General features: G+C 59.2%; 1 protein-coding gene across 2 annotated transcripts in view; it reads right to left on the reverse strand.

The window, feature by feature from the left end:
- KIF17 (kinesin family member 17) overlaps window positions 1-22,939 on the reverse strand; it is a 45,697-nt gene that overhangs the window by 10,186 nt on the left and 12,572 nt on the right. For both annotated transcript variants that reach the window (XM_065927502.1, XM_065927501.1), the window contains exons 5-11: window positions 20,629-21,081; window positions 15,758-15,867; window positions 10,133-10,280; window positions 7,187-7,692; window positions 6,394-6,474; window positions 4,962-5,161; window positions 2,152-2,383 (exon numbers count right to left, since the gene is read on the reverse strand). In XM_065927502.1, the coding sequence (XP_065783574.1) occupies window positions 2,152-2,383; window positions 4,962-5,161; window positions 6,394-6,474; window positions 7,187-7,692; window positions 10,133-10,280; window positions 15,758-15,867; window positions 20,629-21,081 (1,730 nt within the window). The remainder of the gene's footprint in view (window positions 1-2,151; window positions 2,384-4,961; window positions 5,162-6,393; window positions 6,475-7,186; window positions 7,693-10,132; window positions 10,281-15,757; window positions 15,868-20,628; window positions 21,082-22,939) is intronic.

Raw genomic sequence — 22,939 nt, forward strand, 5'->3', positions numbered from 1 at the left:
CCAATTTGTGTTGTTTCAGGCAACAAAATGTGTGGCCATCTGCTACAGCAGCCACAGGAAACTAATGAAGAGCTCTATTTAAAGCCACACTTCTCTGTGGACAGAGGAGTATATCATTGAGTCAGCCACCCCGGACCTTTACCTCCGTGTGGCTGTCAGCACCGCTGACACCGCCTTGGGCCCGTTCAGCTCCTCCTGGCCTTCCACTGACCCCACCTTGGGCTGTGCGTGTGAGCTAAGCCGCTTCAGTCACATCTGACTCTTTGTAACACCAAGGACTGCAGCCCAGCAGGTTCTGTCCGTTCCAGGCAAGAACACTGGAGTGGGTCGCCATGCCCTCCTCCAGGGGGTCTTCCTGACCCAGGGATCGAACCCGCATCTCTTCTGCCTCCTACATTGGCAGGAGAGTTCTTTACCACTAGCGCCACCTGGGAAGTACTGTGTAGTAAATTTCTTCTGTGTGGTCAAGGGCCTTGTAGTTAACAGATGCTGTTTAATTGTGATTAAGTCCAGGTGGTCTCTATGCCCTGGTAGTTGCTAAACAACAATGAAGACCTTTCACCGACATATTCCCAGTGCCCACAAGACTAGTTACCCATTCATAAATCTTGACCTAAGAGTGCTCTTCCTGGGGCTTCGTTGGTGGTCCAGTGGTGGAGAATACGCCTGCCCATGCAGGGGACACAGGTCTGATCCCTGGGCTGGGAACTAGATCCCACAGGCCGCAGAGCAATGGAGCCCCAGCACCCCAGAGGGCATGCTCCACCACAAGAGAAGTCAGCACAGTGACGGCCCGCACGCTACGGGGAGAGAGTGGCCCCAGCCACCAGAGTCAGAGAACATCTGCGTGTAGCAACGAGTATCTAGTGGAGCCAGAAAAACAAAAATGGATGCTCTTCCTGTTGTAAAGTTCCTACCCCCGCACCCTGGGTAAATACAGAATCATCCTGGTGGCCCCTGGGTGCCGGGAAGCACAGCAGCGAATGCTTCCAGGCTGTCATCCGTCCGGTCCCATCCCGTGACTACCTTACCCTAAAATCAACTGACCCACCGATTACATACAGCCGCCTGCCTCGTTTTTGGTCTCAGGGTACCTTGCTTTGGTGGGTACTTTTGGTTCCCTCCCTCCTCCAACAACTTGGGCGCTCAGTTGTTACTGAGTGCAGAAAAACATGACGTTATGCAGTAAACAGAAGCGAGCAGATGTATCTAATCAACGACACTATTAAGAAACAGGAAGTGAAAATCAAAAGCATTTCAGCAGAGGAAAGATCCCACCAAAGCACAAGCATATGCAACCAAACGTTAAAAATATAACTCGACGCCCCAATGTGAATAGTTTCCTTAAACACAAATTCGTAGGTGTGAGATTTTCAAATCAGAAATCCAAAATCTTGAAATGGACAAAAGTGAAGAAGATGCCAAGTGGGACATTAATACAAAACCAGCAAAGTTTTTTTTTTAATTTAGATATGTAGACCAAAGTACAAGAAAGACCAAATTCAATTAAAAACAAGAAGCATAGTAAGAAAAGGCAAGAAAGTAGCCAAGAAAAAAATTAAAACTAAAGACCAAAAAGTATCAGCTTTATGCTCTGGCAAGATCCCTTGGTTGCCACGCTGAGTGGGGATGAGGAGGGGGTAGCAGGCGGCCAGGGAGGGCGCTATGAGGCCCAGGCCACCTGGAAGATGCTCTGAAGGCCACGCAAGTCTCGGTCACAGATGGCAGAACCTCGTTTCCTTCCAGTCCTCTCTCCCCATGCTCAGCCATGTGGCCGCCTTTCTGTTTCCTGAACCACGGGCCGCATTCCAGGCACCTGCCCGTCTCTTCCGCTAGACCGCTTTCCACTAGGTCCCACCTGAGAAGTCACCACCTGTGTGGTCCTCCTATCTGAAGTGGCCCTGGGAACTTCTGGGGTCCTGCTAACGCTCAGAGCCACGCACACACTCCACTACTGCAGAGATGAACCTGTCACCATGACAGCTTCCAGAACAGGGCGTGGCACACAGCACGCACGGAATACAGGCAAGGTTCAAGAGCTGCCGTGAACGCCCACCTAGCGCGCCCTGCCCGGGGAGCGGGGCCTGCCGGGGCCGGGGCCTGCCCGGGGGCGGGGCCTGCCCGGGGTCGGGGCCTGAGCCCGGGCCTCACCTTCCTCTGCATCTTCTCCAGCAGCTTGCTCTTGGCCCTCACTTCCTCCTGGATGGAGTCGTAGACGTTGAGCAGCACCCAGTCCCCGCTGTCCTCGTCCGAGTTCTGCAGGGCCGCCACCAGCTGCTTCTTGCGCTCGTCCGCGTACCGCTTCCGCCGCCTGTGCTTCTCCTTCAGGTCCTTGTTCTTGGCCTGCTCCCCCCCGACCACCTGCTGCTCCAGCAGCTGCAAGCTGCCGGCGGGGAGGAGAAAGCAAACGTGACAGAGTCTGCCGATCACTGAGCACTGGCTGTCCAGCCTGATCGCCCCGACTCCTTCCAACAACCCCACTTCACAGACAGGTACACTGAGGCCCGGGGAGGTGGCTGCTGTTTGCTCGGGGACAGACCCAGCGTTCCTGCCGGCTCTACCCGACTCCAGCCCGCAGTTCTCCGCACAGGAAGGGCGAGTCTCCCTCCGCCCAGGGCTGCCCCACCCACACCCGGGTGCTGGTGGTCCTGCCACAGAGCAAGGTCCTGGCCGTGCTCCCAGAGAACCTGCAGATCAGAGTACCCCTGGGTTGTGGGGAATGTTCCTTACGGTCAGTGCATAATGTTTCATCAGGGACACGAATAGTTCTTTTATTTTTTTTTAGTATTTATATCTAAAATGCTAAAAAATGTTTACAGAGTTTTGCCTTTTAAAAGCACAAATTTGAAATAACTACAAAGTCTCAGGTGGAACTCCTCACTCTACTAAATCACCACAGAAGTGTTCTGACTGTGCCTCTTCCCAAAAGGATGTAAGGTCGGATAACTAAAGGCATGGCACGGGCTCGTAACAGCATAGGAGACCACGCTCAGGGGAAAGAAGGGAACCGCGCAGACCCAGCCACCAGGGCAGACCCGCTTCAGGCTCGGCTCTGAGCTCAACAGCAGCCGGGATACAGGTGAGCCACATCCAAGTCGCTGCTCTGTTTAAAATCCTTCTAGGGTCCCCATCAGGACGGAGCCCAAGCCCGGGGGCACATACGTCTCCCGAGGAACCCTACCACCCCTTCCTCGCTCCAGCTTTAACCCGGGGCGGCTGCTTCTCCAAACACCCAGTCTGCCTCCACCCCCGGAACCCACCCTGCGCCACCTCAGCTGTGCCCTGTCCCTCGAATGCCACCCCTGAGACATCTGTGCTGCATACCTTCTTCGAGGGCCCCCTCTTCTGAGAAGCCCTCCCTGACCACACTCCAGACCACACCGTGAAAACCGACACCCGTGCTGTTTCTGTGTGCCCGACACCGAGCTGCTGCCTCTCGGGGCGTCGTGTCGTGTGACCCTCACAACACGCTTCCCAAGCGGGCACTCTCGCCGTCACCCACTGTGCCTGTGAGGAACTGGGGGCCAGAGAGGTAACCTCAGCCCAGGTGGCGGAGCTGGGAGACGCTGGAGGCAGACGGGAACACAGCCAGTCTAACCCTTCCAGAGCCTGACTCCCCCTGGGCCGAGAGCTTCTTGAAGGCCAAGGTGATATCCCATCCATGCTTGCATCCTGATGCCTGGTACATGGTAGATGCTCAGTTAGTGTTTGAACCATAGTCTGTGGGCCCAGGAGGAGGCTGAACCGCTGGCTGTGGGGCTGACTCTGTCCTGCAGACGGGCTCAGAGATGGTAAGTGACTTGCACAAAGCTGCACTGCAAGGGAGGAAAGTGCAGCTGGGCAGGCAGCCCCAGGGTGCGCTGGGAGTGGCGGTCCCTAGAGGGAGCACGTCTTCCAAGAGGGAGGGACTGGAGGCGCGGCGATGTTGTTGATGTGCCAGCCGCCCAGGGGTGTCTGACTCTTTGCGACCCCACGGACTGTAGCCCACCAGGCGCCTCTGTCCGTGCAATTCTTTAGGCAAGAATACTGGAGTGGGTAGCCATTCTCCCTGACCAGGGATTGAACCTGGATCTCCCACATTGTTGAACCTGAGGTCAGTTCAGTGGCTCAATCGTGTCTGACTTTTTGAGACCCCATGGCCTGCAGCACGCCAGACTTCCCTGTCCTTCACTAACTCCCAGAGCTTGCTCCAACTCATGTCCATTGAGTCGTTGATGCCATCCAATCATCTCATCCTCTGTCGTCCCCTTCTCCTACTGCCTTCAGTCTTTCCCAGCATCAGGGTCTTTCCTAATGAGTCAGTTCTTCGCATCAGCTGGCCAAAGTGTTGGAGCTTCAGCTTCATCATCAGTCCTTCCAATGAATATTCAGGACTAATTTCTTTACGATGGACTAGTTGGATCTCCTTGGCCAAAAGGGTGGTGATATCTCCATATCTGAGGTTATTTCTCCTGGTAATCTTGATTCCAGCTTATGCTTCATCCAGCCCGGCATTTTGCTTGATTTCTGCCTCCCACAATGTAGGCAGATTCTTGACCATCTAAGCCACCAGGGATGCTCTGGAGGCTTGGCTGGGACCCCGGGGAAAGCCTGCATCACCTGCCCTGAACTCCTGAAACCTGCATGGTGGCCCGAGAAAGCCAGGCAGGGACTGTTGCCTCCCTCCCCCGGAGTAGCTGCTCCCCCCACAAGCGTCTGATGGGATCTGGAGGCACCTGAGCCGCTTCATCAGTGGAAAGCCCTGCCACCCGGCTGACCGCATGCTCCCACCCCCCGCACCGCTCCTGGGTAGGACCGGGCCCCCGGCAGCCACGTCTGGGGGAGGGCTGGGTGGGGCTCAGGAAGGATCTCTGGGCCCTACCATCCACCCCTGGGCCTGGGGCTCCCTCCTGCCACCGTGGGGTCCCATCACGCCCACCCCCTGCCCCCCGGGTCCCACTGCTCCGGGCTCAGGCGCTTACCGGGCAAGCACCTGCTGTTGGTCCAAGGTGGGCAGGAGGTCATCGGCGAGCGTGGCCACGCCCTCCCTCCTCACACCGGCCCCGGCCAGCAGAGACCGGGGCTGAGCCTCCAAGGCCGCCGGCACTTCAGCCTGGGCTTCCGCGATGGGTTCTGTCACCAACACCAGTTCCTCCGTCGCCCCCGGGCCCAAGTCAACCTCCTAAGGGCAGCGAGAAGCCAAGATGGAGGCGGGGGCCAACTCCTCGGCAGGAGCTCGCCGCAGCCTCAACCCCAGCTGAGATGGCCCTGGCGGCCCACGACATCGACATCGCTACGGGCTCGGGGACACCCGTCATTAAACACATGCACCCAGTCAACTTCCCGCCACTTTTCTGACCAACACCCCCCAAAGCAGCCCCCAGCTCGCTCTCCCTCCCGCCCCTTACCATCTAGACTCCACACAGCAGCTAGGGCCATTTTTGTTTGTTTTTTGGCCTTGCTGTGAGGTTGGCAGAATCTTACTTCCCCAGTCAGGGACTGAACCCATGGAACCAAGCCCCCTGCGGTGGAAGCACAGTGCCATAACCACAGGACCACCAGAGTTCCCCGGAATTTTCTTAAACTATAAATTGGTCCTTCGCAGACCCCCCATCCCATCTGCAGTCAAAGCCAGTTTCTTCCACAACCTGCTGCACCCGCGGTGCCCACCCCCCAACCCCCCATCCACCCCGCCACTCCCCTGATCTCCTTCTCTGGCACTGAGAACCTTGAGATCTTTCCGGCCACAGAAATCTGGCACCTGCAGCCCCCGCCCCCACCGCCGGCTCGGTGCTCTCTCCCCTGCCGCCCCGGCCCCTTCTTCCTGCTTGAGTCCCACATCTCAGTGTCACCTGCTGCCCCGGGGACCCCTGGCCTCCCCGTGTGCCCTCTGCCGAGAAGCTGCAGGCTGGCTCCTACCCAGTAATCAGGCGCAGAGGCCAGCAGGTCGCTTTCTCTCTCCACAAACATGGGCAGATTTAAAGTCTTCCTCCGGCTCCCCTTGGCTAGTTGTGTTTTCTGAAGCAGAAGTGGGGGGAGGTGGGGTCTGAGAGCAGCAGAGCTCAACACGCCCCCCCGCCCCCCGCCGCCTCGGGGGTTCTCTGCCAGCGCTTCTGTGGTCCTCATCCACCACACATGCTGGGCCTCTGTGCTTTAGACCAGGGCTCCACCGCTGAGCAAAGGGTGAACATCACCCTGGAACAGCGACCTCTCGTTAAATTAATAAATAAAGAGAGAGGTGAGGACTCCTCTGATTTGCACGCTGCTTTGTGCTGGGGGAGGGCCGGGGGTACTGTCCCCATTTTACGGGTGAGAAAACTGAGGCCAGAGAAGGAAGAGCGGCGAGAGCATCCCAGGAGGAATCAGGCCCCTGGAGCTTCCACCCCCCACTCAAGGCCGGGCGGGGGCACTCACAATCCTGGGCGGGAGGTCCTCGGCCACCGCAGCTTCAGACCCGAGGTCAGCGGGCTCCAGCAGATCTGTCAGGGAAGGGTGCTTGCAGGAGAACAGGTTGGGGGAGCAGGGGTTGGGTCAGGATCATCCTCTGGGACCCCGCCCCGGCCTTCCCGCCAGCTCCCCGCCGGTTCCCCAACCGCACCTGACCTCAAAGGACGCGGGTGTCAGCGTCCCCATTTAACAGATGAGGAAACTGAGGCCCAGAGAGGTCACACAGCTGAGTGACGGGTAGAGCTGGGATCTGAACCCGGGACTCTGATTCAAAGGCCTGTGCTCTTTAGACCCACACAATCTCATACACAGAGAGAGACAAAGGAAAGGAGAGGAGAAAAGAGAAAAAAGAGTTTTTAAACATAAAACAGAGGGTTGAAAAGTGAGAGAAGGCCTTGGACCGGGAGGCAGGATGGAGGAGAAGCAGCCCCCCTGGACCCCTGGGCGGCCCCTGAAAGGTAGCCAGACTCTCGCGGAACCCCCGCCTCCCTATGAGAACAGGAGGGCTGTCGCGCCATGTAACCATGGCAACCAGCAGACGCCCCACCTGGGTGTCCCCGTGTCAGCAGAACAGGGGCCCACCCGGCGTCGCCTGGGATCGCATCCCGACCTTCCCACTGGTTTACAGGGCCTTAGCCAGAGCTCCCCTTGCCCAGGCCCCCAAGCCCCGAGGCGCAGCCACGCCGCAGGCCCCTGTGCGCCCGCGCCGGGGCTCGGCCTCCCCTGAGCTCCCGCGCGTCAGCCCGCGGACGCCAGCTACCTGCGTGGTCGCCTTGGGGCCGTCCCCCGGGGGCGCGTCCGGCCCGGACGCCGTGGAGGAGAACCTGGCCAGCCTGGCCGCCACCTCGGCGTAGGGGTCGTGCAGCGTCGGCAGCGGGGGCTCCTCCTCCAGCGGGGGCTCCGCGGCGCCCCTGCCGGCGTCGTCGTCAGGCAGCAGGTGGCGGCCCCGGGCCTCCGAATCAGGCACGGAGAACTCCAGGCCGCAGGGCTCCTCGGGCCCAGAGAAGGCCGCGCAGACCGAGCTCTCTCCCAGCGTGGAGGACTCATCGCGCCCCAGAGACGCCTCGGACTTGGAGGCTGCCAGCTTGGGCAGCTCCTCAAATCCGGAGGAGACCTGAGCCTGGAGCAGGGGGTCAGGCACGGAGCAGATCTCTGGTCTCTCGGCCATCTTGAACTCCAAAGGGGGAGAGTAGTCCGAACTGCTGGCAAACTCAGCCCTGGACAGGACCTCAGCCTTGTAGAGGACTTCCGCCTTCAGGACAGCCTCTGCAGGGAGAGACTTCCTTTAGCTTGTTACAGGGTGGACTGGGGCGGAGGGCAGCCCTTCCTTGGAAGCTGGCCGCAGGCCCACCATCTTCAAGAGACCAACTTTAGAGTCAGAGCCTCCAGGCCCCCAAACGCTGACTTCCCATGTTTGCCCCTCAGAACTCAAGCCCTATCTCCTTCCACCTCTTCCAGGAAGTCCTCCCTGACCAGCTCCATGATGTCTCCATTCTCTAACCGCCCCAGCCATTAGGGGCTGGACTCTTACCCCTGTGCCTTGGGTTTGCTCTTTATACATAAACTGGCTGTCCTACCAGTATTATTGCCTCAAAGGCAGAGAGCTCCTGACCTAAATATTTCAACTAGTTGTTCTGCCGGTATTATTGCGTCTAAAGGAGAGAGCTCCTGACCCAAAGATTTCACACCCAAGACCCTCAGGGCCCGCTCCTGGCATAACCAGCTCAAGGCCCTTGTCCACAGGACAAGCTAGAGCCATTGGGGTTAAATGAATGCTGCAGATGAGTATTAGCGAGGTCAAATAAAATCCCTCAGAGGCCTGATACTCAAAGTGGGCTGGAGGGAACACTCTCCAGGAGAGAAAGTGCTACAACCTGCTCCTCGGCCTTCCCCTGGGGCTACATCTCCCTGCCAGCTGGGGTTGGGGGATGAGCCCACGGGCCTCCTGCTGCAGCTCACGGGCAGCTCCTTCGGGTCCATCCACTCCTTTGTTACCGTGCCCTGGGCCCCCCCGAGAGAGCCCCGATGTCCCCTTTGCTAGGGTCGCTAACTCGCCAGCTCAGGGGTCCCCAAGGCCCAGAAGCCGGGCCACACGGCCGAAGGAGAGCAGTGAGTGAGTGAACGGAGTTCCTCCTGCCGCACCCCATCGCCTGCGTTACCCTGAAGCACCGCCCCCTCCGTGGAAGAACTGTCTTCCACAAAACCGGTCCCTGGTGCCGAGAAGGTTGGGGACCGCTGTATGTAGCTCACGGCCTGAACCTTTCCAAGCCTTGGTTTGCACACCTGCCGTGTGAGGAAGCAGTGAGTCCCAACTCACCGAGGGCTGGCAGGGGGAGCGCCTACCTACCCAGTACCTGGCACACAGCAATGCCCATATACGGGACCAATGATATGAAACCGTCATCATTACAACGTGGATTTTATGGTATTTATGGGCTTCCCTGGCAGCTCAGATGGTAAAGCGTCTGCCTACAATGCGGGAGACCTGGGTTCAATCCCTGGGTCGGGAAGATCCCTTGGAGAAGGAAATGACTACACACCAGTATTCTGGCCTGGAGAATCCCATGATCGGAGGAGCCTGGGGGGCTACAGTCCATGGGGCCACACAGAGTCGGACGCAACTGAGCAACTAACACTTATAGTGAGTACTAGGAAGTCTGGGATGCCTGGCAGCACAGGGTGTTTGAAAGATAGCGGTGGGATGGAACATTCTAGAGTGTCAAACAGCAGACAAAAATTCCCAGGTAGGTAAAAGCTCTTGCTAAGGATTGCCTCAGCAGCAGAGACATTACTTTGCCAACAAAAGTCCGTCTGGTCAAGGCTACAGTTTTTCCAGTGGTCATGTATGGATGTGAGAGTTGGACTGTGAGGAAAGCTGAGCACCAAAGAATTGATGTTTTTGTTTGTTTGTTTGTTTGTTTTGAATTGATGCTTTTGAACTGTGGTGTTGGAGAAGACTCTTGAGAGTCCCTTGAGCTGCAAGGAGATCCAACCAGTCCATCCTGAAGGAGATCAGTTCTGGGTGTTCATTGGAAGGACTGATGCTGAAGCTGAAATTCCAGTACTTTGGCCACCTCATGCGAAGAGTTGCCTCATTGGAAAAGACCCTGATGCTGGGAGGGATTGGGGGCAGGAGGAGAAGGGGACGACAGAGGATGAGATGGCTGGATGGCATCACTGAATCGATGGACAAGAGTTTGAGTAAACTCCGGGAGTTTGTGATGGACAGGGAGGCCTGGCGTGCTGCGATTCATGGGGTTGCAAAGAGTCGGACACGACTGAGCGACTGAACTGAACTGAACTGAAGGACTGCCTAGTTTGGGATGTAGTTGCCCTGGTGACAGATGGGCTCTAAAGTGGAAAAGAGACTAGAAAATGCAGAAACCGGGGGGAGGGACTTACCCGTGAAACTTGGGTGACATGCTGCCACTCTAAGTCAGCCTCGGGCAGGAGCCCAGGCTGCGGCCAGGGTGATACAATGCAGGGCTGTGGGTGAGGACGCTGACCCCGAGATCAGGCTGCTGCAGTCAAATCCCAGCTCTGCTTTAAAAGCCATGTGACCTCGGGGAACTTCCTCACCCTCTCTGGGCCTCAGTTTCCTCAACTGCCCAGTGAGGGCGATGGAGGTGCCTGCCTTGCTGGGGCCCGTCGGCGGGGGGCGGGGGCAGCAGGCTGGGCTCCCTCCCGCCTGGCGGGGCCGGCCCACCTGTCTCCTTGCGCAGGTTCTGCTCCAGCGTGGACAGCTTCACGTCGTACGAGTTGCGCATGGCGGTGATGTCCTCCTCCAGCCGGGCCCTGGACTCCTGCTCCGCCTCATAGTCGGCCCTCAGCCGGGCCAGGCGCTGCTCGTACTCCTGGAGAGGCGGGCGGGGAACAGAGGGGAGCACTCTATCACCGCTTCCAAACCCAGCTTTCGGGAATCCTCCTCTGTCCAGCAATCCAGGAAACGCAGCTGAGCCCAAGGAACAGAATTAAGATTATCACCCTGATAATCTAGGGTGATTCCTGGCTGGGGAAGACCCTTCTGAACTTTCGTCTAAGCATGTTTTAACACGCTAATAACATCTGCCTGCGTGCTAAGTTGCTTCAGTCGTGTCTGACTCTCTGCGACCCGGTGGACTGCAGCTCGCCAGACTCCTCTGTCTGTAGGATTCTTCAAGCCAGAGTACTGGAGTGGGGTGCCGTTTCCTCCTCCAGGAGATCCCGATCCAGGGATCAAACCCACGTCTCTTATGTCTCCTGCATTGGCAGCTGGGCCCTTTACTGCTAGCGCTACTTGGGAAGCCCGTATATGTGTCTAGAATCTAATTTTTCCACAAAGCAATAGATTACAAACACCTTTCTACATTGACAAATACGGTTTAACCAAGCCCATCAAAGACAAAATAAATCACTATACTCTGCTTAGCCATCCATCTTCCCCATCACCAGTTCCTGCCCAGACCTGGTTCCCCGCCTCTACTCTCACTCCAGACCTTCCTCCACAGGGCAGTTTTGCGTCCACGGATCGTGCTTCAGTGGCTTCCGATGGCTGAGGATAAAATCTAACTTCCTGCAGTCGACCTCCAGCCCCCGGTGACCCGGACAGCCCACCCCATCTGTCACACTTGGGCGCGCCAGCCCCTTTCCACTCCTCGGCACACCCACTCCCCCGACCCCCGCCAGCCTCAGGCCCTCTGCGCTCGCTCCGAGGCAAGTTCACCCCTTCGGGCCTCAGCTCAGCGACATCCGCTCAGAGAGGCCTTCTGTGAACGCCCTCTCGGGAGATGCCCACCGCCACTCTACGTCACTTTGCTCAGTTCTCCTTAGCCTGGCTCAGAAGTTCCACCGTGCTCTGCACTTTGATTATAGGTTAACCGCCTGGCTCCCCGGCCAGAGGGCGAGCACCGTGCCATCTTGCAGCCGTGATGCCGGGCACAGAGGGGCACCTCTGAGGGTTGCGCCACCGAGTCGGCACGCGCGTGAAGCAGGACGGCTGGGGGGACAGTCCAGGCGTCTGCTGCGAGCCCCCGGGAAGGCCGGGCCTCTGCGAGCTCACGACACCCTGTGAGCCGCGGCCTTCCGGGCAGGGTGGCCCTGCAGCGGCAGTGAGCCGGGGGTGCGACAGGGTTAGAGGGTGAGCCCCTGCGCACGCCCAGCCGACCCCCGGGAAGTACCGGACCAGCGCAGACCCCCAGCACAGCACAGCCAGCCAGCCCGGGCTCTCAGGGCGGGAGAGACAGACCATCATGAAGACCCAGCGGTTTCCGCAGCACGGCCGAGGTGCCGCTGACCCAGGGAGGGCCCGGCTTGCCCAGAACCACACGCAGCTCCTGGCGGCCCCCCTGAGACCTGCAGCCCTCACCCCACCTACCTTCTGCCCTCGAACCCACGCCCACCCAGCAGAGACCCCAGGCCGGCACTTCAGCCCCCACCCCAGTTCAACCCGGGCCTCAGCCCAGCAGCACCTACAGTTTAGCAAGACCTGACTGGAGACACACACACTTCTCTGCACACACGCACACGCCGTTCTCACGCGTAAGCATGTGACCCCCAAATTACAGGAGGACATGTGACCCCCAAATTACAGGAGGACGTGTGACCCCCAAATTACAGGAGGATGTGTGACCCCAAGTTACAGGACATGTGACCCCCAAATTACAGGAGGACGTGTGACCCCCAAATTACAGGAGGACATGTGACCCCCAAATTACAGGAGGACGTGTGGCCCCCAAATTACAGGAGGACGTGTGACCCCCAAATTACAGGAGGACGTGTGGCCCCCAAATTACAGGACGTGTGACCCCCAAATTACAGGACGTGTGGCCCCCAAATTACAGGAGGACGTGTGACCCCCAAATTACAGGACATGTGACCCCCAATTACAGGACTGTGACCCCCAAATTACAGGAGGACGTGTGGCCCCCAAATTACAGGAGGACGTGTGACCCCCAAATTACAGGAGAACATGTGACCCCCAAATTACAGGAGAACATGTGACCCCCAAATTACAGGAGGATGTGTGACCCTCAAATTACAGGAGGACGTGTGACCCCCAAATTACAGGAGGACGTGTGACCCCCAAATTACAGGACATGTGACCCCCAAATTACAGGACATGTGACCCCCAAATTACAGGAGGATGTGTGACCCTCAAATTACAGGAGGATGTGTGACCCCCAAATTACAGGACATGTGACCCCCAAATTACAGGACTGTGACCCCCAAATTACAGGAGGACGTGTGGCCCCCAAATTACAGGAGGACGTGTGACCCCCAAATTACAGGAGAACGTGTGACCCCAAAATTATAGGACATGTGACCCCCAAATTACAGGAGGATGTGTGACCCTCAAATTACAGGAGGATGTGTGACCCCCAAATTACAGGAGGACGTGTGACCCCCAAATTACAGGACTGTGACCCCCAAATTACAGGAGGACCTCGAAGTGTGGAGTGCCCCTTCCCGGCCCCTCCATCTTCCCTCCCCTCAACGCTCCTCTGCCTCCATTCCCGTCCCTTCACAGAGGAGGCATCACTGATGCGATGGCCATGAGTCTGAGTAGGCTCTGGGAGTTGGTGATGGACAGGGAGGCCTGGCGCGCGCAGGCCATGGGGTCGCAAAGAGTCGGACACGACTGAGCGACTGAACTGAACTGATGACAAAAGTTTTACCAACCAAACCACTTAATCCTCACCGCACAGTTTTAGAGCAAAAGTTTTCTGATCTGCACAGCAAAGTGATTCAGTATGTCTGCAGATTATACTCCTGAAGAGGTCACCCTCTCTTCACATCCTCGTTTTAAGATTTTTTTTTTTTTTGATGTGAGCCATTTTTTAAAGTTTTTATTGAATTTGTTACAATATTGTTTCTGTTTTATGTTTCGCTTTTTTGGCCAGGAGGCAGGTGGGATTTCAGCTCCCCAGTTGGGGATCAAACCCGCGTCCCCTGCACTTGAAGGCGAAGTGTCAGTAACTGGACACCAGGAAGTCCCTCTGGCATCCTCCCAGGGCAGAGGACAGTCATCCACGGCCAGCCCCCCAAGGGAGGACTCCGCTCCCCCACACCGGGCTGCCCGCTCGGTCCCCGATCACTCCCCCCGTCCCTGAAAGACGCTGGCCACTTCCGATCTTTTTTTTTTTTTTTTTGGCCATGCTGTGCAGTTTGCGAGATCTAGGGCCCTGACCAGGGACTGAAGCAGGAGCCACCTCCCTCCAAGAGATGGAAGCACAGAGCTCCAGGGACCGCCAGGACATTGCCAGTATTTAAAACAGCACAGCCCCGCCCCGGCCGCACAGCCGCCTCCAGCCGCATCACCTAGCAGCTGCGCGCCAGATGCTTGCGGGTGCGGGAGGGGTGGAGAGAACACAAACCCAGACCGCCCCCCACCCCCGGGCCCCGGCGGGCACCTTTCACACCACCCAGAAACGCTGCTTTCTGTCCACTCCCAGAGATGAGGAAGGGCTTCCCTGGGGGCTCGGATGCTAAAGAATCCACCCGCGATGCCTGCGTGCGTGGTCGCTCGGTCATGTCTCTCTGCAACCCCGTGGACCGCAGCCCACCCAGCTCTTCTGTAAATGGGATTTCCCAGGCAAGAATACTGGAGTGGGCTGCCATTTCCTCCAGGGGATCTTCGCGACCCAGGGATTGAACCAGCGTCTCCTGCGCGGGCAGCATCGGCTCCACCAGCAACCCGGCCAGCACAGCGGCGCGTCTCCCCTATGACCGCTAGGGGGCGGCACTGCCCTGCTTCTCACGCGGCCGGGACCCCCGCCCGCCCAACCCAGCTTCCCAGGCAGGAAGCCTGCATCCCAGCCCCAGGCCCACCCCCGCATCCCCGCCCCCACCCCCAGCCCGCTCCGGGTCACCCCCCGGCCCATATGTCTTGTGTCCAACGTCACCCCTCTGTGACTCTAAAACCCTCCATGAACCCAGGGCGTCACCGCTCTCCTGTGGGCTTGTGCTCAGCCATCCCCAAAGGCCCCCTCCTCCCAGGACCCCCCAGGAGCTGGGTCCAGGGCTCCAGGGCCAGCCTGACACCGACCCCGCCCCGGGGGGCAGCAGGGGAACAGTTAGAGTGAGCGGCTGCGCCCCCAGAACCTTCACGGGGGCCCCACTGGGGGCTATTGGGGGTTACATCCAGACCCGAGCCCGCAGAACCTTCACGGGGCCCCACTGGGGGCTATTGGCTACATCCAGATCTGAGCCCCCAGAACCTTCACGGGGCCCCACTGGGGGGGCTGTTGGAGGTTACATCCAGATCTGAGCCCCCAGAACCTGCACGGGGCCCCACTGGGGGCTATTGAGGGCTACATCCAGATCTGAGCCCCCAGAACCTTCACGGGGCCCCACTGGGGGCTATTGGGGGTTACATCCAGATCTGAGCCCCAAGAACCTGCACGGGGCCCCACTGGGGGCCATCCAGGGCTACATCCGGGCCCTCACTCAAGCAGTACAAGACCCCGCCCGTCACGGGCAGCTGGGGGTTCTTCGGTCGGTGTCCCCTAGCCCTCCAGCCCACAGCATAGAGATCCCCCCAGGCCTCACCCGGTCTGCCTCCCAGAGGCTGGGCCCCAGGCCCCGAAAGCCTGCCCGGGGGCTTCCGGGGGCCCCAGGACTGAGCCCGTCTGAGGTCAGGGGGCCACCGAATGTCAAACCCCACCCCATGCTGGGGTCTCAGGATGTGACCTCTCAGAAACCAGCAGGGCCTGGGGTCGGGGCACAGCTGAAGGCAGGGGTGGGAGGCTCTGGGTGTCTGGCTCTGTGCGTGTCTCTGGGGCAGCTCCGCGCCTGTCAATTGCTGTGACCTGCCCTGCGGGTTCCCAGTGCCGCAGGGAGGCAGGCACGCAGGCGGGAGGACCCAGGGCGCCGAGGCGACAGCTTTTTCTCGGAGGCCACACGTGCCGCTGGGGGCTCCCTGCGGCCCGCCCGGGATGCCCCACTCTCAGCCCCCAGCCCGCCCACTCTGACCTCGGTGCGGACCCGCCAGCCCCACTACCAGGGACGGCCCCTCCTCGGCCGTGATCCACTGCCGGCCCTTCGAGCAAGACAGACGGCGGATGGACAGACGGCGGACGGGGCCCGGCAGACGCCTCTCTTCTCCCCACACCGGCACTCACGCTGGACGGACTGTGCTCCGGAGGCGGGAACCCCAGTTCAAATCCTGGCTCAGACTCGCCTCGGCTGTGTGACCTTGGGCAAGCCTCGGCGCCTCTCGGAGCCTCAGCTCTCTGAGCTCCGAAAGCGAGCCTGGAGGACCAGCCCCCAGGGGAGGGCGGCGGGGAGGCGGTCTAGTCCCGGAGCCCGGTCCACCTCCCGCGGGGCCCACCTGCCCGCCCGCCCCGCGCCTCACCTCCCGGATCAGCTGCTTCTCAGCCTCCGCGTCGTGCTGCGTCACCGGTGGAGACAACGGCTTTTCCTCAGCCTGGACGGGGCTTGGGGGCACCTGACTGTTCAGCAGAGCTGGGAGAAAAGCAGAAATGAGGGGCTGTGACCAAGCTGCGCATGGTCTGCCTGCGCCGAGCCTGCATGCACGTCTGCATGCTCAGAGTCATGGCTGACTCTGCGACCCACGGACTGCAGCCCGCCGGGCTCCTCTGCCCACGGGACTTCCCAGGCAAGAATACCGGAGCAGGTTGCCATTTCCTTCTCCAGGGGGTCCTCCTGGATTGGGGATCAAACCCATGTCTCCTGCATTGGCAGGCAGGTTTTTTCCCCTCTGAGCCACCTGGGAAGCCCCTAGAAACTAAGCAGAAAACCATAAAATGACGCCAATGTGCTCATTCAAACAAGACCCTCAATACTGAACTGATTTTGAGCACATCTCTATGCAAAATGCCAACGTACTCATCCAGCAAGCCTTTCTTGGGCACCTGGGGGTTTGGCACTGAACAGAACAGACAGGACTCCACACACATCATTTCCAACTGGGAAAGAAAGGTGAGCAAAAGGCATACCATATTACAAAGTGATACTTTCTAAGAAGAGAAAGAAAGCAGGGAGGATGTGGAGAAGTAAAGACCAGGGCGAAGGACTTCAATTTAATTCTTGTGGACAGGAGAGACCTCTTAGACAAGGTAGGCGGAAAGCAGTGATCTGAAGGAAGTGAGGGAGAGGGGCAGGCAGAGATCCCAGGGACAGACAGAAGGGAGCTGTGAGTGCAAAGGTCCTGTGGCAGGCAGGGGGCCGTCCCAGGAACAGCCGGGAGGCCACTGAGGCTGCAGCAGAGTGAGCGAGGGAGAGTGTGAGCCAAGGGCACACTGAGAGGGAAACACGCTGGCCTTGGCGAGAACTCTGGCTTCAAGTCTGAATTCCACCAGCCCACTGGAGGACTTGGGCAGGGCAGGACTCGCGTCTGAACAGGAGTTCCCTGGCTGCCGTGTGGAGAATGTACCAGGGGACAAGAGCATAGCCAGGAGGCCTGCTGGGGGCAGGGGGCCCTCTGCAGTAATTCAGCTGAGAGATGCTAGCGGGGTTGCAGGCCACGGGGTTGCAGCGGACAGCGTCTGGGCCTGCTCCAAAGGTTCAGTTCAGTTCAGTCACTCAGTCGTGTCCGACTCTGCGACCCCCAGGCCTCCCAGTCCATTACCGACTCCCGGCGCTCACTCAAAGTCACGTCCTTAGAGTTGGTGATGCCATTGGCTAAAGGTTTAGACATCATTCTAAAGGCAGAGACAACAAAAGCAAGAGGGCAAAAGTGAGAAGCCAAGGATGATGACGCCAAGGCTTCTGGCTTGAACATCTGGGAGAGAGGTGCCACCAGCCGGGGGTGGGGCGGGGGGAGGGAAACAGCTGCAGAAGAAGCAGGACTGGGGAAGATTCAGGGCTCAGTGTCCCATACATTAGGTTTGGAGTGATGATTAGATAGATGGCAGGATGTTCAAGACTGGAATTTGGAGGAGATGATGTATAAATCAGGTTTTAATGATGTTTTTAAGACTAGAATTTGGAGGAGATGGTGTTATCAATCAGGTTCATTTTAATGATGTTTTAACATCCTGGGGAACTTGATGGTCTGGAGGAGACGGTCCTTCCCGGGGTCAGCCAACTCCTAGGGAGAGTCAACACCTTGTTTGGAGGAGCCCACCTTTCATACGCACACCAACCAACCTCAAGTCCAAGGCCGCCTCTAACTCTCCCACCGGGAGCCAGTATTTCCTCTGCCCGAAATCAGCCAGGGCCAGCACCACGCAAGCAAGCCCAGCATTACGCCCTGATCCCGCCAGGCTTCCTCAAACCGGTCAGTCCTGGGCCCTTTCTCCTGCCTGCTATGGCTTTCCACCAAAACCTCCATCACGGCTCTGGCTCAGGCTTGCCTGGCTCCTCTGCAGCCTGACCCCCCTGGTGCTTCCCCCCCACCCCTGACCCTGGTGGTCCCGCGTGACCTGCCTCTCATCGCCCAGGTAGCTGAGGAACGTTAACCCTTTCTTGTGATGACACTGACCTCTCTGTGTCACCACTCAGTCACCTATATAAATTAAAAAGACCTGGGCACACATCACACAGCCAGGATCGAGGTCCATGAGCGGGGAGGTGGTGGTTAAAGCTGTGAGACCAGGAGAGCGAGTGTAGACAGAGAGGAGGCTGGAGGACCGGCCCCGGGACGACCTGCCGTCAGGAGAGGGGAAGACTCGTCCAAGGATGAGGAGGAGCAGCTGGAGGAGAGGAGGACTGGGGTGAGGGTGTCCAGGAAGCAAGGGCTTCAAGGACGAGGGAGGGGATCCTCTGAGTCAGCAGATGCGAAGAGGGCAGGCGGGGCCTCCTCGGGCCGATCGCTGGATTTAACCACCAGGAAGCACGGGTTCGATCCTCAGTCTGGGACGATCCCAACGTGCCTCAGAGCACCTGAGCCTGTGAACCACAACGGCTCAGCCCTCACACCGCAGCTACTGAAGAGCCGGGGCCACACGGAGAGAGAAGCTCTTGCAGTGAGGAGCCTGCACATCGAAACTATAGAATAGCCCCCAGCTGGAGAAAACTGCACGCAGCGACAAAGACCCCATGCAGCCACAAATAAATAAATAAATGATCTTTTTAAAAAATCAGGAGGTGGTTTCTGCGGGCTGGGAGCACGGGGCCTGCCTAAACTAGGGGCAAGTGAGCATGGAGGGTGTGAAAACAGACCAGTGTCTCCAGCGTGGCTAAAAAGGGGAGACAGAAACATGCCAGCGGCCAGAGGGACCAGAGAGACCAGAGGGAGGGCTGGGGCCGAGAGGGCGCTGGCTCACGGGGAGTGCCGGGCGATGCGGACACCCGGAGCTCCGAGTCAGACACCCCTGGCTGGTCTCAAGGCCCAACTCTGAAGTTAAAGCGTCAGGAACAGTCTGTGGAGCCTTACGGGACAAGTTCTGGGCTAAGCCCCCACGTGAACCATCTCAGGCAGTCCTCCCAACTGCCCCATAGCCGTCACAAGGCGGGTGACCCATTTCACAGATGAGGACACTGAGACTCAGGGTGGGTCTAAGTCGCTTCCCCGAGGAGCCAGACTGCAAGCCAGTGGTTACTGCCTGGCTCTCGGCTCTCTGCCTGCCCTGCACCATCATCCCAGCTTGTTTGGGCTCCACGCTGCAAATCCAGGGAGACGGGACACAGACAGCCCCCACCCAGCAAGTCTGCCGTGGTAACCACAGGAGGTCTGCAGGAATGTCAGCTGCTGCTTCGTTAGGGTTGGGGGGGGGTCCCAACAGAGTGCCCCAGCAGACTCCCTCCCGGACCTCTCACCACTCCTCCATCGAGCGGCCCCTTGCTAATCCTGGGCCCGGAGGGGAAGAGGAGAAAGGCACGCTGCCCAAGGGGAAGCCGTCACCGTGGTGGTCAAGGCCCTCTCCACGCCGCCCCTGCCAGCCCCTGCCAGGCCCTGCACCTGGGCACCTCCCACCACCCAGATTCCCAGGCAGCCAGCGGATCTCTTAATCCTTGAGGGTCTCCAAAGGCACCTGAGAGTCTTGTGCTTCTCTGCACAGACTGACCACGCTCATCTAACAGGAGACTTCTCATCCCGCCAGACTCCACTCAAGCACCCCTCCTCCTCTGCGAAGCCCTCCCTGAGGCCCACCCCCCCACCCCACATGCTCCCTTCTGCCCTGAAGTGCCCGATCAAGCTCTCTGCCCGAGGGGCACACGCTCCTCTGCGGGAGTGTCCTTTCCCTCCCGGGAGACTAGTTAACCATGAGGCAGAACCTGGATCTGCATCATCTCTGGGTCCCCATGCCAGGCCCAGGGCCACACACAGACGGGTGTGAATGGGTGGCGGGAGGTGAGAGGAAAGGGAGCTACGAGGATGGATGGCAGGATGGAGTGAATGAGCAGGCGGACGTGTGGAGAGGAGGGTAGATAGGGTGGGCGGAGAGAAGGGGTGGGGGGGGTGGGGGGTAAATAATGGAGTGGGCGGGGGTGGGTGGGCTGGCTGGCTGGATATACGAGTGGATGGGTAGATGGATGGGGGGATGAGTAGATCAGTTCAGGCAGAGAATGGATGGATGGGTGGGTGGAAGGATAAATAATGGAGTGGGTGGGAGGTGGGCTGGCTGGCTGGATAGGTGGATGGGTAGATGGATGGGGGGATGAGTAGATCAGTGAAAGGAGAGAATGCATGGACAGAGGAAGGTAGGGAGGCGGATGAATGGATACATGGACTCAGGCTCTCTGGTGCTCCCTTCCTCCCAGGAATTCTCAGACAGAGACGACCCTGGAGCCCCTCAGCCGCACAGAAGGACTCTGCAGGCCCAGGCTCCAGGTCTGGATTGCCACCTGCTGGGTGACGGCCAAACACCTGGGTACAGAGAGCCGCCGTCCCAAGGTGCCTGCCTCACTGGGAGCGGAGGCAGGATGCGGGGGAACGGGGGTGCGGGACGTGAGTCACCCCGCTGCTCAGCAGCACAACATCACGACTCTGTGGCTGCCACGGAGCCAACAGGCAGACAGGCCGGAGGCCCGATGCGCAGCTTGGAGGGAGGGAACGGGGGCGGGGGGCGTGGGGAATGGAGCCTCCAGCTGCTGGGACAGGCCGGATGGACCAGCCTCTCCCTGGGGCATCGGTGGGCAGACACCTCCACGCCCAGGGCCGTCCCCAAGCAGGGTTCCCCCTGGCTACTCACACGCAGCTGGGAGGAGGTGGGGCATGGCTTCCGGATGAGGAAGGGGAGGCGGGCAGACCCGGGGCGGGGGCGGGGGTGGGGTTCCCGGCGCTCCGCCGCCCTGCCGGTCCCCCGCCGCGCCGCCCACCTGACAGGCTGCCGGGGCCCAGCTGCTGAGCCAGGATGGCCTTGAGCGTCTTGATCTCCTCCTGGTACTCGCGCAGCAGGGCGTCCTTCGGGTCCTCGTTGATGCGCGGCTTGTTGCGGATGTTCTTGGCGCGGTTGGCGTAGCGCAGCGTGCTGAGCGTCTCGTCGTAGTTGCTGTCGGCGGGCGACAGGCACGCCAGCATCAGCGTCCGGGTGTTGCCGCCCAGCGAGTCCTGCAGCAGCCGGGTCAGCTTCGAGTCCCGGTAGGGGATGTGCCTGCAGCGCCCGTCCACCAGGGCCGAGATGACGTTGCCCAGCGCCGACAGGGACAGGTTGATCTTGGTGGCCTCCTTGAGCCGCTCCCCCGTGGCGCCCGTCTTGGACTGCCGCTCGCTGCCCGCCAAGTCCACCAGGTTCAGCTTGCCCGCCCGGAGGTGGTCCTTGCCCCGCTCGTCTGCAGACAGGCCAGACGGAGGGGTGAGGGGCCTGGGGTGCAGCGACCCCCTGCAGAAAGGGGGCTCTGGGTGCTCCCCACCCACCGAGGGCCTCATTTCGGCCGCACGGGAGCCCCACGAAGGGGGCTGCTAGGATTGTGCCCACGTTACAGGTGAGAAAAGTGAGGCTCAGAAAGGGCGTGTGACGTGCGCAAGGTCACACGGCTGGCTAAGCAGCAGAGTCAAGGTCAGGACCCAGGGCCCACCCTCCAGGGAGGTACGCGCTGTTCCGAGTGCTCCCTGCCCCTCCTCCCTGGGAGGTGAGGCGTGGGGTAACGTGTGTCTGGGTCACCAGGAAGCTGCCGCCCTTCAACGCAGAAAAACATCGGCTTCGAGACCCTGGGACCCAGTTCCTGTCCGAGTCCTGCCTCCTTCTTGCCGTGTGACCTTGGCAGAGCCATATTCTGCCCTGATCTTCGATTCTCACACCAACAAAATGAGGCTAACGACAGCTCCCCGCCAGGGAAGCTGTTGGCAGGGGTAAACGGATAGCACTATCACAGAGCCCACTCGGGGCACGGCACGCAGCAGGGAACACGTCCAGGTCTGCGGGGACCACGGCTGCGCTGGCAGGCAGACCCGGGTGCCGGGTGCCTCGGGAGCAGGGGCCCAGAGCATCACTTGGGAAGACCCAAGGGATCCAGTCAGGGTTCCATCCCTTGGGAGCTGCGGGCCTCAGGGAGCTAACTGAGTCTCAGCCTTTCTCTCGGTAACTCGGGAACCCAAGACCACCCTCAAGGGTCGCGCCTGCCATATAGCAAATGCTCCTGGAGCAAGATGAGGGGAGGGGAGGGAACTTCTACGTTGGTTTCCTGCTCATTGAAACCAGAATTGTCCTGGCTTTGCCCACGAACACAGTTACCCAAATGAAGAAAAGGTCTGGCTGATGCCCAGTGGAGGCCTGGGCATGCAAGGGGCTTGATTCTTTGGGCTTTTTTTTTTAAGCAGTAGCAGGCAGGAGGAACTTGGATACACCCTTTAGGACAGTTCTTTGTAGAAAGTACCAGGTGCCTTAGACAGGTTTGCACCCTCACCCCAGGAGGCCCGCTCCAGGAGCCTCTAAAAGCAAAAAATCTCTAAAAGCAGAAAAGGCTTTGCGCACAGAGATGCTCATCGCTGCATCATTTACAACACAGAGAAACCGGAAATAGGCATCACGACCTTGTAGAGGGGTGGGGAGAGGAAGACCACGAGGCACCTCCATCCACCTCCCGAGGTCAGGAAGACGCGGCAGGAACGATGTTGGGAACATTTGTAAGGACGGCATGGGGAAGAAACTAAATAGAGCTTAAGATTCAGTTGTGTTTAAAATTTTCATAGGAAAAAAAGGACCAAACGGGTATATGCTTAGATGTTAATAGTTGTGTTTGTGAATAATTTCCCCTACCTTTCTCTTAACTCCTAAATATCTTTATCTGAGCTTCTTTTATCATGAAAGCAATAAACATCTTAACAGTTCTTTAAAATCCTGCTTCCAGGCAGCCTGCCTCGTCCTGCAAACTCATCTGCAGAGACCGAGAGGCTCCCACAGCCGAGCTTCCCTCCCCTCCTCATCTGTCCTCAGCCGGCCGGGTCCCAGCTCCCCACCCACAGCGTCATCACACGAGGATGAGACCACACCGTCATCCCAGACCCCATGTCTACACCCGGGGGAAGACTCTGGTCCAGCCAGCCCCAGGGGCTTGGCCTGCGGCCAGGTCAGCCCGCAGCTGGGCATCGTGCTTCGGGGGGCTCCATCGACCCAGGCCATGACCTTGGGCCAGGATCTCTCCAGAACTACATCCCTATGTGAGCGAGGCTGCTCCCTGCCCACTGCTC

The sequence above is a fragment of the Muntiacus reevesi genome, chromosome 3 (genome assembly GCF_963930625.1).
Source record: "Muntiacus reevesi chromosome 3, mMunRee1.1, whole genome shotgun sequence".
In the NCBI taxonomy this organism is placed as follows: domain Eukaryota; kingdom Metazoa; phylum Chordata; class Mammalia; order Artiodactyla; family Cervidae; genus Muntiacus; species Muntiacus reevesi.